The 17,277-nt window shown below is 35.7% G+C and overlaps 3 protein-coding genes across 4 annotated transcripts; 1 reads left to right on the forward strand and 2 right to left on the reverse strand.

The window, feature by feature from the left end:
* The first annotated feature begins 1,634 nt into the window (after nt 1–1,634).
* Nucleotides 1,635–2,610, forward strand: LOC128863868 (protein cornichon homolog 4). Its single transcript, XM_054103247.1, has 3 exons — nt 1,635–1,836; nt 1,889–2,211; nt 2,270–2,610. The coding sequence occupies exons 1-3, from the start codon at nt 1,762–1,764 to the stop codon at nt 2,340–2,342; spliced, it is 471 nt and encodes a 156-aa protein (XP_053959222.1). The 5' UTR covers nt 1,635–1,761; the 3' UTR covers nt 2,343–2,610.
* Nucleotides 2,493–3,920, reverse strand: LOC128863867 (uncharacterized). Its single transcript, XM_054103246.1, has one exon. The coding sequence runs from the start codon at nt 3,853–3,855 to the stop codon at nt 2,758–2,760; it is 1,098 nt and encodes a 365-aa protein (XP_053959221.1). The 5' UTR covers nt 3,856–3,920; the 3' UTR covers nt 2,493–2,757.
* A 4,849-nt stretch (nt 3,921–8,769) lies between these two features.
* Nucleotides 8,770–16,246, reverse strand: LOC128863711 (ketimine reductase mu-crystallin). Of its 2 annotated transcripts, XM_054103006.1 has the most exons (3): nt 15,359–16,246; nt 12,261–12,458; nt 8,783–9,573 (listed from the first exon to the last, which is right to left on the reverse strand). In XM_054103006.1, the coding sequence occupies exons 1-3, from the start codon at nt 16,137–16,139 to the stop codon at nt 9,506–9,508; spliced, it is 1,047 nt and encodes a 348-aa protein (XP_053958981.1). In that variant the 5' UTR covers nt 16,140–16,246; the 3' UTR covers nt 8,783–9,505. The 2 variants fall into 2 exon arrangements, with proteins under 2 accessions (XP_053958982.1, XP_053958981.1); XM_054103007.1 differs by lacking the exon at nt 12,261–12,458 and having other exon boundaries at nt 8,770–9,573.
* Nucleotides 16,247–17,277: the final 1,031 nt, after the last annotated feature.

The following is a 17,277-nucleotide window of genomic DNA, read 5'->3' on the forward strand; positions in this document are numbered from 1 at the left end:
TGATAGTCAATTTTGCAGGTATTCTGCCATATGTGAACGGGTAGATAAATTTTGTGGATTTATAGGTGATTAATACATAAGTGAACGTATTATTAGTGCATCTCTCTTTTAAGGAACTATAAGTCAAAATATATAAAAAAAAAGGATGGCTAAAAGTTCAATTAGTAGTTATAGTAAATTGCTTATGAGGCTGTCATATTCACTCACATTTTGTGAAATACATTTTGGCCTAATCCCTTAATAAACGTTATCTTTCGTATTCTAAAATGTCCGAATTATTCAGTCGATTTTGAAGACTATAAATAAACCTACGACTTAAATAAACGGCAAAACTTTCCTTTACTACCACGATATATTTGAATGGGGGGCGGAGAGGGAGGGGGCGTGGCACCAGCCAACACGCCCATTAGAAAGAGTAAGGTCACACCATTATAACTGTGAAAGTGCCAACCTCCTACTGTCCCTATAGAACCCCCAGGAGAAGTTTAAAAATTAGGTTTTTTCTGACCGCATTTGCAGTTTGTACTGAAATACAGTTGAAGAGAAGAGTATACAGCAGTCGTCAACCCAGCAAGCATTTAACTTAGGTTTTATATTTCATAGCACTTATGAAAACGTTGTTTTGTCGTAAAAGTTATGAGTTGCATTATTTCACTATTTATAAATTTTTTTTTTTTTGTAGAAATATTTGTTTTTGTAATATACAAGTATATTTGAAATCAAAAAAGCGCCGCAGGCTAAAATTTGGACTAAAAATCGCGCGATTTTTATTCCAAATTTTCAGTATTTGTAAAAATATTCACTTTTGTAATATATTATATATGTATATTTGAAATCAAAAAAGCGCCGCAGGCGAAAATTTGGACCAAAAATCGGGCGATTTTTATTCCAAATTTTCAGTATTTGTAAAAATATTTGTTTTTATAATATATATATATATTTGAAATCAAAAAAGCGCCCCTATAAATAATAAAAATAATAATAAAATAATTGTTCCCTTTTGGTTGACTGGGTTTTTCTTATTTCGCTTTGTTCTTCTCTCTCTCATCGTTCGTTTGACAGTTCGCTCCTCAAATTTATTCTGCACGGCATTACAAACGGTTAGAAGAACATTTGTAATAATAGAATTTTAATAGAATTTGGACTATTATTTAGTAAAAATAGCTTTAAATCGAATCTTAATGTAATAAAGAATGTTTATAAGTGATTTTGTTACTTTTCTGTGTTTGTATTTAAGTGAAATAAGCGTCTGTAATAGGGCATTTTTTCAAGCTTATGCAAAAAAGATGCATTTTTAACGTTAAATATTGCTATTAATTCTTAATTTTAATTTATAAAAAGTAATATAAATCAAAAGGCTGATATAGTGGTCCACGCACTTACACATTATAAGCAAATATATCGTGGTAGAAAAGGAAAGCACAGCCAAATAAACCTTCGTAAAAAATGCGAAAAAATACAAGTGTAAATAAAAATGAATGAATGAAAAGAATATTCTGCAAATATCTGCACTATTTTGGAGCCGTTCATGTGCATTTATTAATTTTTTTAACATTATATTCACCCTCCAAAGTTATGAAGGTCCCTGTTGTTTTTAGTTGATTTGTAAATACTGGCAACGAATGTCAAAACAAGTATATGAAAACAAAACATTCGATGGTAAACAAAAAAACTGCATCTCGGTTAAAAGTCAACGCCTTTAATGTACGCGAATAGAATTAGCAGTATTAAACTTCAAGAAGGTTAAAATATCATAGTATTATGTTACCAGAACCGGCTACATTTGCAATCACTTTGCTTTTGTATGGCGCAATACTTCTACTGCTCATCTATTACGTATGCCTTGCGCTGTATTGGGAACTAGTGAAATTAAACTTACAATTTACAGGTGTTGACTCTTGCCGATCTAGAATGTGACTATCTGAATGCTCAGGAGTGCTGTGCACGTCTAAATTTCTGGGTTATACCCAAGTTTGGGTCCCACGCAATACTCTGTATCATCTTACTGCTCGGTGGGCACTGGATTATGTTCATACTAAATATCCCAATGGTAATGTGGCTATGTTACGAATTATACCGGCAGCCAAGAGATAGTCTAGGCGTTTACGATCCTGTTGACATACACAGTCAAGGACTTTTAAAAGTGCATCTGAGGAACTGTATGATTTACTTGGGATACTACTTTATTATGTTCTTTGTAGCTTTGTATTGGTTCGTAGCACCAGCTTCAAAAATTGTAGCTTTTAATACTATTTTCTTGGTTTTTCAGTTTGATTTCTGCATTACTTAAAGGAGATCCTATCAAACGACATGAAGAGGGAGAAATTATAACAGAGTTTTAAAGCACCGTTTCTTATTGCGTGTTCCACAATTAGTTTTTTATTTTAAACTAGTCATAATCTGTTAATTTGCCAATTACAGAAATTTTAAATGTCATATTAATACAAAACTAAAATAGTCAGAAAATGAGATTAAGTCAAAAATGCACAACATTTTCATACATTGTTTGCTGTAGCACCAAATTTTTTATTTACTAGTCTAAAAATAATCTAATCTTATCCATACAATTTCACAATATTTAAGCATCTAATAAACTGCACATTAATTTTATTTGTTGTAAAATCATAAATCAAAAACTTTGTGGGAGAGCTGGAGGACTGTAGGAGTAACAGTCCCTGGCGTGCCTGTAACGCAGACCCAACTGCCATGAGACACTCTCCATTAGTTTTCATCTATTAGAAAGGCAAACAGCCACGGTTACTTCAGAAAATCCAATACTTCTTGTAATTCGCGTTCACGCGCTTGTTTTTGCGCCCACCGTGATTCGGCCAACTTCACATTGACGACCCAGCGATCGTGAGCTAATCGAATGCTGCATCTTCCACCGGTATCTGCACTAACTGTTGGTTGCCGTCCGCTCGCGGAACCCACATAGAATTTAGCATCGGAACGCGGATGTCGTCTCTTAGCTGGGCATAATTTACCACTCTTAGGAAAAGGTGGTTGCTGTAGATAATGTTTAAGGCAGCCCTGGTGAAAAAGATGGCCGCAATATACACGTTCTACAAATGCATCTTTGGTATCATCTAACTCCAGTTGTGACGGTTCCTTTGGTAGCACCTTTTTATCACAAATTGGACATAATTCTACATCGAAATCGGAAGTAGCTTCCAAACAAAACTTTAATGCGCGGTACAAACTTGGAACCGGTTGAAATGCAGCTTGATTATTTTTGTCCACACGTAATGGGGGCTCTACACACTGTCTAGCTATTTCGCAAGACTGTCCATTCAAGTAACGAACCAAAATAGGTGGCAAATTTGATTCTTGTTGCTGGAGTTGTACACCCTGCTTTGGATACTCATTTGGAATATATGCATTTAGTTTATAATAATACTCTCCACCCTTAGCAGTTAATTGTACAATCGAATGGCGTTGCTTTAATTTCAATAGATCCGGTGTTGCATTCGCACTGAGATCACGACGCAACTCTTGTATTTCGTCAAAACACACGCAAAGCGGGTTTTCGTGTATATACTGCTGAACAAAACACAGCACATGTAATCCCTGAGGTTTCCCTAAATGTTGACGGGCATGTTTTTCGCAAAGTCTTGCAAGGCTGTCTAAAAATTTTAATGACAGTGTGCGACTTTTCAATTCGACTAGTATTGAATCATTAGGATACTCCGGTGGAAAGCGCAAACAAACAGTAAGTTGCCGATGCAACGAATTGTCGTGAATGTCCACACGTACAAGCGGCGAGTCCCCACAAAGGCATGCGATTATTTTGGAATTTGGCACGGTATTCTCGCACAACTTTCGTATTTCTTCTATTTCGTATTCAATTATACCCATAACTGTATCCGTCTATATAAAAATCTGCATTTTTATAAGGCCAACTAAACGGTTATCCGTCGTTTTCCAGTTCTATTAAGCAATCGATGGCACTGTCTATCGACTACAGATTTTAACTTTCCACTATCGATGTTTACTTAATGCTCAGTTAGTCTAAATAAAATGCTTTCGAATGCCTTAGTCTATGATGCCTACCCTCACCAACGTAAACGTACGCCCATGTCAGCTGACACGATGAAACTAATGAGAGCCCCATGTAAATGAATTCTCAATACCGTTCCATTAGGTAGTATCGTAGATTGTTGACGTGATGTGGTATTACTAACTAATGTTATAAAAAATGCACTAATGTTATAAAAGAGCAAAAAATAAAATGCAGACTGGTGCGTCATCTATGGATGCACTTATGGGAGAAATGGGTGAGATTTTTGGGCCAATAATCTCTAACTAACACTGCCAGATTTAGATGGAGGAATCCAGAGGCCATTAACGGAAAGCAGTGCATCAGTTGCTGTTGGTAAATTGATTAACTACATATTTTTTTATTTCACGTTGTTTATAGAACCATCTTCATCCAATGGAACCTCGTTTCTCAACGAGGCTTCATGGTCGAATTGAATCTTCCCGCCAAGAGCTTACTCGAATTCCAATGTTGCCTCATCTTCTTCCAATTCTGCCTAATCTGAACATAGTTTTGCAAGTAAAGCAAGGAAAAGAAAGAGCGCTAAAAAAACTACTACAAAAACTGGAGCTAAAAAAAGTTGTTTGAGGATTTAAAAAACAAAACTGAATAATACATACACCATTAAAAGCAAGTTTATTAATCTAAAACCCAAATGGTAGTTGTTTACTGATAATTTTATTTATTGAAAGAAGTGTGCATTTAAATCTTTTTGTTTTTTATAATAGTTTCAAATGCTGACTTACACCGCCGATGCCAACAAAAACCGCTCACACAAGAAAGCAGAGCGAGAGAGTAAGTGGGAGGTGGCTAGGCTCTGCACTACGCGAGGCACGGAGATTAGCAGGCAAGCACTAGACTGGAATCCCCAAGGTCAGCGGATCCGAGGCAGGCCTGGAACTCATGGCACCGTTGCATCGAAAGTGAAAAAACCCTGACGTGACAGCAAGTAAAAGCAAAAGCATGGGACAGAACGGAGTAGAATGGAGGAGCTAGCCACATTTCTTCATAGTTTTGTTTCGGTCTTGCAAAAATAGATACTCTTCTAAGAGCATAGTTATCTTGCAAAGAACCTGGTTCGTCTCAATAAATATCCAAAAAAATTTTATTTTTATATGTATCCACAAAAACCTTTTCTTATGTCATACACTGCCAAAAATTCCAACAAAGATCAAAATCAGATTTTCCTTTAAATTTTTTTCGAAAAGAAGGCATATTGAAAAATGTAACCTAACTACAATTTCTAATTCCTGGCCATCTTTTAATGAATTAAAGATATACTTTCAAAACATGGGAGGTATGCTATGCTATACATACATAGCGCCCATATTGGTGTGATAATTTTCGTTGAGACATGACTGAATATAAATTTTTACGAGAATGAATATTTTGATTCAAATCTATAGAATGTCTTTCGCAGGGACCTGGATGCTCTTTGGGTGGTAGCGTTCTAATTGCAGTTCATCGGAGATTACAAGCAACTCAAATTACGCTCAGCAATTCTGCCCTGTATTGGATCAACTGTGTGGCGAAAATGCAACGATCGTTGGAGCAACGTTACTCGATCAAATTTTGCGTAAAGCTAAACAAAACGAGTACCGAAACCATTGGTCTACTCAAGGAGGTTTACTGTAAACGCAGCATTTTACAGATAAGTGCTCCTTCGGCTGAAAAACCGCGTCGCCCGGGTTCGGCCCGACCTCGTCAACAATTGGACCCTTCATCACGACAATGCGCCGGCGCACACCGCCTTCCTCTGCACCTCTGCATTGGGCAAGATGGGGGTCCCGGTGCTTCCCCACCCTCCCTACAGCTCAGACCTGTCCCCTCCGGACTTTTTCTTGTTCCCGCGCCTGAAAAGAAAGCTGAAGGGGAGGCGTTTCGACTCCATCGAGGCGATCCAAAAAATTGTGACAGCCGAATTGAACGCGATTCCGGCGGATGAGTTTAAAAAATGTTTCCTGCAGTGGAAGGACCGCTACCAGTGGAGTATTGACGCTCAAGGGTCCTATTTTGAAGAATATTAGTTTTATAAGCCAAAAAGTTTAATAAAACTGCTTAAAAAAATAAGGCTCATTACTTTTCAATCAAACCCTGTATGTGTTTCCTAATGTTATGTGGTCAAATAGCTTTTCGAATCATGGTCTTATACCTAACAATGTTGCCTCTGAACAGGAAGTTTACTTTAATGATAATCTTTGCAGCATTAATTTAGTTCAAATAAATTATTTCTTAAACAAGCTTAACAGAATTCTTGACCTCTTCTTTGTCAGTGAAAATATCAATAGTAGTGTTTCGCCAATGCTATTCGGCATTCTCACCTGGAGATAAGCATCATGTCTCGTTAGTTCTTCAGGCCCCTTCCAATTAGCCAGTTGATAAAACCGCATTTAACAACTCTTCATAGGATTTTTCCCGTTTGAATAGCATACTGTTAAATACTAACTGAGATAGTTTCTTCTCGTGTTTGGATGTCTCTGATTATTTTCCAACGTTTAAATCTTATGTTTTCGAACGTGGTACAACAACAAACTTACGAAGCGAAAAACCTGCGAAATAAGCTATTTAAAAAGTTAAAAAAATCAAAGAATCAGTTGTCCTATAACAACTATAAGCAGTACCACAAGAAATCTAATTGCTTGAATAAATTTCTTCGCAATAATACTGTAAGTATTGAAGGCAGTATTAAATCTAGCCCTAAGACTTTTTGGCACCACGTTAAGTCTAAGAAATCATGTAGTAGTTTTTCATCTGCTACTTGTTTTGGTAGTAAATCTGCTAGCACGCCATTAGAAGTAATCAATCCGTTCGGAAATTTTTTTCTAATTTTGTTCAGAATGATAGTGATTCAGATTCTTATACCTTTTTAAATTAGTCTATACATCAATCTTCAACTATGAATTTTGGGCACCTAAGACTTTCACAAGATGATGTCGAACTTGGAATATTAAGCTTAAAACCCTCCTCCCAAACTGGCGTCGATGGGCTTTCTGTCCGGCAGTTATTTCACCTTTAAAAATAATCTTAAATAAGTCATTATCCTCTGGAATTTTCTCGATGATGGGAAACTAACAAGTATGTATTTCCCCAAGTTTTAAAAACGGCAATAAGAATGAAGTATGTAATTATCGACCAATTTCCAAGCCCTCGAAAATTTCTAAACTTTTTGAAACCATTGTGAAAGAAAAGATGTCCTTTGCCACTAAAAGCTTAATTTCGTGCAATCAGTGTGGATTCCCTTTTTTAGTGAATATTGTATTAGATCCCTCTCAACGAGGCAACAAGACGACTGCTTTTACACGGATTTTTCCAAAGCTTTCGTTTACATTGTAATACATAAATTATCTTCGCTTGGGTTTCACTCTGTTTTCTTGCAATTGTGGAAGCCCTATTTATGCGGAAGGCGTTGTGTGGTCACAATTGGTGGTATTTTCTTCTGAAATATTCATTGGCTGCTCTGGAGTGTCTCAAGGAAGTGCTTTAGGTATTTGTGGTGTCAAAAATCTCAACTTTCTTTAAATATCAAAAAATGCTGACACGTAATTTTTTCCGAAATCAATATTGTCTCTCATACTTCTTATAGCATATCTAATATTGTACTTCAATCTGTTAAAGAATAATAAGATGTGGGTGTAATTTTTGACAGTCGTTTCTCATTTAATAGCCACATTAATTTCATCTTATCAAAATCATATTCTGTCTTAGGCTTTATACGACGGAATAGCTCAAATTTTACGCATCCTTGTACCTTGTAATTTTTGTTTACTGTATGCGTTCGCTCCAGGTTGGAATGTGCCTCCTTTATTTGGAGGCCATACCATGATTTTTTAATTGACAGGATCGAACGTGTACAAAAGGTATTTGGAGGCCATACCATGATTTTTTAATTGACAGGATCGAACGTGTACAAAAGGTATCTCTGAAATGTATACTAATATCAGTAAAATTTTCTGATCCTATCGAATTTTACACATAAAGTTTGCTTTTGATCAACCTGAAGTCCGTAGAAAGTAGAAGATCGATTCTTTCTCTCTCGTTTGTTTTCAATGTTATTAAAGGCGACATTGACTGCCCCTTTCTGCTTCAACGTATTAAGTTTCTTACACCTCCCAGAATTCTTCGTAACGCTCTTCCTTTCTATCCAATTCTAACGAGCTAGATTTCTCATTTTCGAAGAAAGAATTTTCTGTGCTAATGAATTCCATCTTTCAGGTGTAAGTTTGTAATTGAACCGCACATGGAGGAGCTCTTGCGATAGATAGTTGGAAAGTGCCAACGAATTTGGGACAAACACATTAAAATGTGTGAAAAGTAAATAAAATGGGCACCGGCAAAGAAAAGAGGTTTTTAAACATAATTCTAATAAAATGTTTATTAAATCTTATTAGTTATGCATTCATATTACAGAAAAAGCGATCGCAATGGCGCAATGAATTAGTCGAACTTCTTCTGGACTTGTGGTAGAAGCAGCTTCCGCAGCTACTAGGTTGCAAAAGGAGCTCGCGCATACATATATGTAGACACAGCAGTGTAAATGACCACAAAAGACTTTGTGATTTCATCAATTGACAAGTTGAATAAAAGAACGGGAATTTCTTGTTTGTGAAGAGAAGGAGTAGGCGAAAGCAATGGAAACAACCAAATACAAGATAATTAATTAATATTAACGCACACACACACTATCTTGCAATGACGTTTTCCACATAAAAATCCAAAAAAAACTCCATTTAAAGATATTATATTAGTTCGTTCTTTCACAATTTCACACCTGTCACTTCGTTCTTATTATTTAGTTTAGTTTAAATCTCACAAATCACAATATTACCAAGCCATTCACTGAATTTATTCCAAACATGTGATTTGTCCTCCTTTTATTTGTTTTTTATTGCGAGAGGAGCTTCTGACGTCAGACTTGTCAAAATCGCTAAAAATAAAGAACTGTTTTTAATGACGCCACCTTAGATATTCAATTCGCCTTGGTACTGAATCCAGTCTTTCTTGTTCTTTTTTATAAAAGTTTAATTATTTTTCATTCACAATAGCTATTAACGGTCATTTTGCGTCAATGTTGCCGTCAAAAAATTCACCTAATCCGCTTAAATTATGAGAATTAAGTCTACTTGTAAACAAGCATTAATCCCTAAGATAATTCCGAATTACATTGTTAATCCCGATTAACGCCGCCATCTGTCTAAACTATAAGTCTTTTAATACACCAAACCTAAAAATTCAACCCTTGGAATAAGTGTGAAAATGTGTAAGGGTTAATATAGTTAGTGTGTATTAAAAAATGGTTTTCATTTTACATAAGTAAATGTAGATCTGTACAAAAGTTTTGACTTAATATTTATAAGGGTCCGTCCGTACACGAAATCTTTATAGAAAAAATTTTATTACATACACTAATATTTTATATCCGCAATATACTTTGAGTCGAAAATTCAATAATCTCTAAAACCATTATTATTGTTAGTCTGTCCGATCCTGAGCTGCATTGAAAACTGCTTGCGCCACTGTTACATCCTCCGCAGCCATACCTTTAAATAAATTCGCATAATATATTTATTTATTTATTTAATTCAATTAATAGTCTAAAAAATACAGTATTTCTTACAGACTATGAAAACAGATTAATGCTAAATCATTAATCAAAGTAAAATTTAACTTATAATTAACTAGCTTCAATTGTTATGAGTAAAAGAAAAATATAAACTTTCTTATAACTTAAAGAGGAGGATTATTCATTTTAGTAAGACAAGAAAATACAAAGTTTCTTACAGACTACATAGAACTAGGAGTATTTATATTATATATAAATAGAAATAATTAACAAAATCAAAGCTTAGAAAACTAAATTAACAAAATATACTCGGTAATTATTTAGAATTCTTACAAAGGAAAAAAATTTTTAATTGGGATTTAATTACATGTTTCGCCCTGGAAAAGTCTAGATCCAAAAGGGAGGCGAGATAGTTAATGTCAGACAGCGTTCTAACAAGAGGCGCTTTGGAACTATATAATGTCCTCCTAACGCCAACATGAAAAATTTTGACACGGCGAAAGTTCCTGCAAGGAACATTAAAATGTATTCTTTCTAGAAGAAACGGGCAGTCAATTAGTCCATTAACGAGATCGAAGATAAAAGAAACTGCCTGGAACGTACCTCTGTCACTTAATGGACAGAGACTAATCAAACGACAGCGTGAGACGTAAGACGGTTTGGGGTCTGAGAAATTGAGTGAATGTAGCGCGAAACGCACAAAAATTTTTTGAACCCTCTCCACTCGATTTATATGAACTGCATGATAAGGTCTCCAAATAAAAGAGGCGTAATCTAATTTGGACCGCACAAACGCAGAGTATAAAATCTTAAGAGTATATGGATCAGTGAAGTGCGATGAGTGACGTCTAACAAATGCGAGCATAGCAAGAGAATTGGAAACGGGATAATTTAGGTGCGTGATAAAATTAAGCTTTGAATCAAAGAAGACCCCTAAGTCTTTTATCACATCAGACGAAGCAAGATATGTATAATTGATATGATAAGAGGTGCTGAGGGGGTTTTGAAGCTTAGAAAATGTGATTTTATGACATTTTTCAATGTTAAGAAATAGACGATTAATAAGGCACCAGGAGAATAAATTGTTCAACTCAGACTGTAGGGCGGCTGAATCACTAGAATTTCTTATTTCAGCGTACACTTTTAGATCATCAGCATAGAGAAGAAAATTAGCGAAGGAAAAACACGAATAAACATCATTAATAAACAAAATAAATAACAAAGGACCTAAAATACTACCCTGAGGTACCCCAGAGGTGGCAGTGTAGTGTTTCGAAGAAACACCATCGATAACTACAGTGCAGCATCTCTTTATTAAATAGGACCGAATCCAATCGAGGAAAGTTGAATGAAAACCAAGACAAGCCAATTTAGTTACTAAAATTGTATGGGAGATTTTATCAAAGGCTTTAGAAAAATCCGTGTATATCGCGTCAGTTTGGAAACCATTCTGAAAGCCTGCGTGGCAATCATCAGAAAAAACGGATAAATTGGATAAGGTAGACCTTGCAGCTACAAAACCATGCTGACGTGGACTAATTAGACGTTTAACACTAAAATATAACTTGTCTTTAACAACGCATTCAAAGAGTTTAGATACAGCAGATAATTTGGAAATTGGTCTGTAATTTACAATATTGCTTTTATTACCGCTTTTAAAAATAGGAGTGACCAAAGTCAGCTTCCAATCATCGATAAATATTCCTTCGGCCAAGGTTACAGAAAGCCCGTCTACATCCGAATGGGCCGAGTTTTTAATCTTTAACAATCCCTCAATGACATCATCATCAGATAGAACAAGCGAACTAAAGTCAACTGAAGAAGACACTTTACCGAAGAAATTATGGCGAATGGCTGCCAAATGTTCTTCCTGAATATCTTCATCAGACACGAAGTTAGATGAAAAGAAATCAGCAAATAAATTCGCTGCATCGCTGACAGAGCAGGCAGTTACGTCTCTATAAAAAACAGAATTAGGAATAGAAGAGGCCTTTTTAATCGATTTAATATATCGCCAAAAATTCTTCGAATTACTTTTTATATTAACCTCAAATTTGTGAATGAATTCATTATACAAAGACTTATTTAAAGTACGAAACTTATTCCTGTGGAGGATAAAAAAATCATAATAGCGGGTTTCGTTAGTTAACTTGAACTTCTTAAAAAACTTATTTCTTAAATTTTTATGATGTTTAAGTTCTTTCGTGCACCAAGGAATCTTATAATTTACCCGCTTAAAAATTGGAACATGTTGAGAGCATATATCAAGGACTAAAGTTTTAAATACCTCAAAGGACTCAGCAACTTCAATATTGCCTAGAGATACTTCCCAATCAATTTCACGTAAGGCATTATCGAGAGTTTGGAAATCACAATTGGCAAAGTTAAAGGAAGGATGAGCACTATCGGGCCTGGATTCAAAAAATTCTAAAAATTCCAAGTCAAGCTTTAAAGGAATATGATGAACGTTGATCGGAGATATAGAAGAAAAAGGCTGCGATAGAACAAAACTAATGTTGTCGCTTATAAAAATCAAATCTAGTAAACGACTCATACTATTAGTTAACCCATTAATCTGAGTTAGACCCATGCCCAGTAAATTATCAATAAAAATATATATATGTATATGGGTAAACAGAAAAGTAAAGTATTGGCTTTTCTCACCCATTGATTGAAATACTGTTATTTTATCCTCCTGTGGGTATTTCCCAAAATTGATTACTTCTCCCACTTCGCCAATGATGTCAGCTTTCAAACCTTTCAACTCTGTTTTCGCGTTTTCCCACGAATCAATATATACCTTTGCGTGATCGTAAATATCAGGCCCAATTTCTTGAAAGTGCACTTGCCCTGCGCCGACCGCTGTATTTTGAATATATATATGTATGTATGTATAAACATATTTCGCTACAAATACGTTACTTATTTCAGGTAAGAGCTATTATGATGCTAATGTCTTCAATTAACTACAAATATTACTTACTTTTAATATTAATTAAATTAGTATCAAAAAAGCAGATGAATAGTTACGCCTATAAATTTATAAGTACATACATGGATTACCGGAACTCTCCAGCGTAGCGTACTAAAAATGAATTCTTAGATTATGCAATAATTATAAATTAAAATGCTTTGTGCAACTATTTTTTCTGGAATATTTTAGCGCGGTGGAGTATAAATATAGAAAGAAAAAAATAAACAAAAACTAATTCCAGGTTGTTAAATTTCCTTCCGGATACAAATATATTCAGCATACGTCTCATGCCTCTCTCTGCACCCTGACCTCTCCGAAACAACACGCTTTGTCGATCGAGGTTGGTAAATACATATAGTATTAATAAATATTCTTAATATTCATGTTAGGCGGCCGTCGTAGCCGAAAGGTTGGTGCGTGATTACCATTCGGAATTCACAGAGAGAACGTAGGTTCGAATCTCGGTGAAACACCAAAATTAAGAAACCCGTTTTTCTAATAGTGGTTGTCTCTCGGCAGGCAACGGCAAACCTCTGAGTGTATTTATGCCATGAAAAAGCTCCTCATAAAAATATTTGCCGTTCGGAGTCGGCTTGAAACTGTAGGTCCCTCCATTTGTGGAACAACATCAAAACGCACACCACAAATAGGAGGAGGAGCTCGGCCAAACACCCAAAAAGCGTGTACGCGCCACCCTTCGTTTCAGAAAAAAGAACTTAATTTATGAGAGAGGATTATGAGTGACGACAGTTCAATCAATCTGATGTAGATTGAATATCCAATCTAGTTGCGTTTATCCTTTGTATGCCATCATAGTACATATTATGTAAGGATGCAATATATTATATTTATAGCGGCAATTAAAAGATACTAGGATCGCCCATACGTCGAAATTTCGACGTTATTCGACATTATATAAATGCGGAGAGCAAAATTTAGTCATACCTTTTTTTAGGGTTCATAGTCATAGAAAAAAGTTGAAACATATATTAATGGATAGCTTAGGTTGAAACTTTTTGCATGATATATGTAAATAGATGTATATTAGTAAAATTAAATGTGAAAAATATCCCATTTTACCTGTGATCCTATATTTGTGTATTTCAAATATCATAATTTTTTTTATTCATTTTTTTTCGATGACGCTGAGGCATAATTGAGGTTCTATGCCGTTAATGTGCCGAATTATCTCATCCTTTAGCTCTTCAATTATGCTGGCTTATCGACGTACACCTTTTCTTTCAAATAACCCCAAATAAAGAAGTCAAACGGTGTCAAATCACATGATCTTGGCGACCAATTGACATCGCCGCGACGTAAGATTATTCGGCCATACAATTTTTCGCGCAAAAAGGCCATTGTTTCGTTAGCTGTGTGACAAGTGGCACCGTCCTGTTGAAACCACATATCTCCCACATCCATACCTTCCAATTCGGGTCATAAAAAGTTCGTTATCATCTCACGATAGCGAACACTATTCACAGTAACTGCCTGACCGGCCTCATTTTGGAAAAAATACGGCCCAATGATGCCGCCGGCCTATAAACCGCCCCAAACAGTCACTTTTTGTGGGTGCATTGGTTTTTCGGCAATCACTCTTGGATTATCATTCGCCCAAATGCGGCAATTCTGCTTATTGACGAATCCACTGAGGTGAAAATGTGCCTCATCACTGAAGATGATTTTCTTCGAAAATGCGCGATATGCATTTTGATTTGAACGCCCGTTTTCATAATAAGCCTGAATAACTTTAACGCGTTGCTCGATTGTGTATCTTTCCATGGTTCAAATTGAAAAATGTCAAATTAAATGCAGAAAAAAACTTGACGTTTAGGTGTGGTTCACATTCAACATCGGCCCTTGAAATTTAACCACCCTTTATATAATATCATGATACATATTATAACATGATATATAATAATACAGGTAAAATAGTGTGATTAATTTTACCTGCACCTATTCACTTATGTATCTATTTTAATACATTGTGCAAACCGTCTCCACATATGCTATGCATAGGTATATGTTTCAACTTTTTTCTTTGACTATAAATACTAAAAACAGGTACGACAAAATGTTGCTCCCCGTATTAATATATAGATATATAATTCTCGTTTACACCCTTTTTTTGGGTGTATCGCCGAGGTCATCCTCCTATTTGTGGTGTTGATGTTGTTGTATAAATGGAGGCACCTACAATTTAAAACCGACTCCGAACGTCAAATAGTTTTTAAAAATAGCTTTTTCATTAGCAAAAATACACTCGAAGGTTTGCTATTGCCTGCGGGGGAGGCAAAAACAAAACTGTTTATGTTTAGATGTCAAGTAAAAGCAAAGAAATAAAAGTCTCGTAAGCTGGAAGTGAGCATTGTACAACACTATAAATATGGCGGCTGCGTACAGAATAACATAAAAATTAGTGAAATTATTATTTGAATTTTTTATACGAGACTAGTTTCATTAAATATTGGATTCAAAATTTATGTTTGAAATCAAGTGACGTTAGTAGTAAGGATATATTTGGCGAAAAAAGTTGTTCAGGATTTTGTGATATGGACCAAAAGCTCATACATCACATAATCTTACATCCAAAATGGTTATTTTTACCGTTTCTCATTGAAATTTCTCGATGGAGACTAAAAATTCTTTGGGAAAACATACTCTCGTCTTTGCAAATAACATCGAGTTTAGTCTGAAAACTCTTCAAAGAAAAACCCGATTCGCTTCCAATTCAATAGGAAAGCAATGTAGTTATACCATTTATGAAAAATATTTATAAATAACTCACAGTTGATGTGAACATGATTTTTCTTAATCATCTCGTGCGTAACTAGAGGCGTTTGGGCATAAGTGCCCACACAAATTACATCGGCATTAATTACTGCATCGGCAACGTTCTTGCTTACATGAACCCGTGCATTAGGTGCCTTTGTTTTCAGTTCTTGCGCTAATGACTCGGCTTTGCTGGCAGTACGGTTCCAAAGATAAATATCGGTAACTGTGAAAGATGAACACATTCCAAGAGCATGGCTTTCACCTTGAACTCCGGTACCAATAATTGCCACCTTAATTGGCCGTACAACACCTTCAGGATAACGGAGAAAATACAGGTACTTGGTGGCCACAATGGAAGCAGCTGCTGTACGCCAAGCAGTGATATCTGTGCCATCAACAATACAATTTAATTTTCCAGTTTCCGAATTAAAAAGGAGTATATTTGCCATAATATTCGGTAATGGAATGTCACGCACCGTGTTTCCCGCAAATGATGTTACAAGTTTGCAGCCTAGCGTACTAAAATGTTCTTTAGCTGCTCCATTGTTTGTCGCGGCGGTAAGCCGGTAGTTGGCTACATATCCTGGCATTGTTAATAATATTTGTGATTTTTTGCCACAAAATGTCATGCTCCGTGCTGGCTGGTTCGTTAGGGGGCGATTGGATCCTGGGCATGAGTGTTCGTGAGAATGCGCAACTGACTTCATGGCCTCTTCAACAGCCTCGCATACCATAGGCCAATGGAGTACATTTCGTACTTGTTCTGCATTTATGTAGAGAACGGCCGAAGTCATAATTATTTGATCAGATTCCTTCTAAAATCTTGCTTAATTGTGCTACTAGGGGAACTTACACAAATGTTATCACCATAGATGACGTTATCACGTTAGACATTAGAAGCATAGTTGCCAATAGAGATGCAAATTCAACATCGCTGTTTACAAAAATCGATGTATGGTAACATAACGCATTGCTGCCAAGGCGAATTTATTACAGGTGATGGGAACCACATATAAGTAAAAACATACATGTATTTGTTGTTGCTTTTGGTGTATACATCACGTCAAAATCAGCTGTTTGTTTTTGCGGCGATTTGCTTGTAAACGTAAATAAAGTAGTTCAAGCTTCGCGTTTAAAGTGCTTAATACTTTCGATTAATTTATTAATATTTGAGCCTGAACAAATGGCTTTGAAGATGTAAGCATTTGCGTCGCGGTGATGTGTGTGCAGGTAAGCAAAGGGAATACTTACCGATACTTGCATTTAAATAATATTTCTTCCTAAGCGCAGCGCCGGCTAGGAGGATTCGATACAATTACAATGGGCGTTAAAAACGCTCGCCAAAACTAAAACAAAAAGTAACGATTGTTTTCCATTCTTCTAACGATTGGGGGAAAGAAAAGAGGAGAAACGTTTAGCTAATTTACCAGCTAAAGAAAAGTTAGCTGAAAACCTTCGCTGGAAATTTTCACAATATACAAATTCGCCACATGATTTTTATAATCTGTATTTAGAATATAAGTTCTTAAACTTTGCAAAATTTATTGAAAAAAATTTAATTTAAATTTATTTTAATTTGATGTAATCCATTTGGATTGTATCCTCTGCTGTGCGCTCTGCGTTATCGATATATGTAGGTCTGTATGAAGTCCTCTAAATCTGAGAGCACCTATGATATAAAAAACAAATGATTATTTATTCTTATTATTCGAATTATTATTATGCACACTTGCTTATACTCGATATCTGAATTAGCATTCAATTTCAATCCCTCCAACAAAAGATCTAATTTATTCCCTGCCAGACACAATTTCCTGGTTTATAATATTAGCATCCAGCTTCCAACAGTGCATGTGGTAATTCGGCAGCTTCAATTAAGGGACTGTTTTGACGAACAAATACAACAGCTCTGGACAATTCGCCAACTGTTGG

This window comes from Anastrepha ludens, chromosome 5 (assembly GCF_028408465.1).
Source record: "Anastrepha ludens isolate Willacy chromosome 5, idAnaLude1.1, whole genome shotgun sequence".
NCBI classification, from domain to species: Eukaryota; Metazoa; Arthropoda; class Insecta; order Diptera; family Tephritidae; genus Anastrepha; species Anastrepha ludens.

Coding starts and splice junctions, on each gene's coding strand:
- LOC128863868 (XM_054103247.1), top strand. CDS start 1,762: ATGTTACCAGAACCGGCTACATTTGCAATCACTTTGCTTTTGTATGGC. Junction 1,837..1,888: donor TTCTACTGCTCATCTATTAC/GTATGCCTTGCG, acceptor TACAATTTACAG/GTGTTGACTCTTGCCGATCT. Junction 2,212..2,269: donor TTCTTTGTAGCTTTGTATTG/GTTCGTAGCACC, acceptor TTGGTTTTTCAG/TTTGATTTCTGCATTACTTA.
- LOC128863867 (XM_054103246.1), bottom strand. CDS start 3,855: ATGGGTATAATTGAATACGAAATAGAAGAAATACGAAAGTTGTGCGAG.
- LOC128863711 (XM_054103006.1), bottom strand. CDS start 16,139: ATGACTTCGGCCGTTCTCTACATAAATGCAGAACAAGTACGAAATGTA. Junction 12,459..15,358: donor AAATCATGTTCACATCAACT/GTGAGTTATTTA, acceptor TTCAAAATACAG/CGGTCGGCGCAGGGCAAGTG. Junction 9,574..12,260: donor AACAGTATTTCAATCAATGG/GTGAGAAAAGCC, acceptor ATTTATTTAAAG/GTATGGCTGCGGAGGATGTA.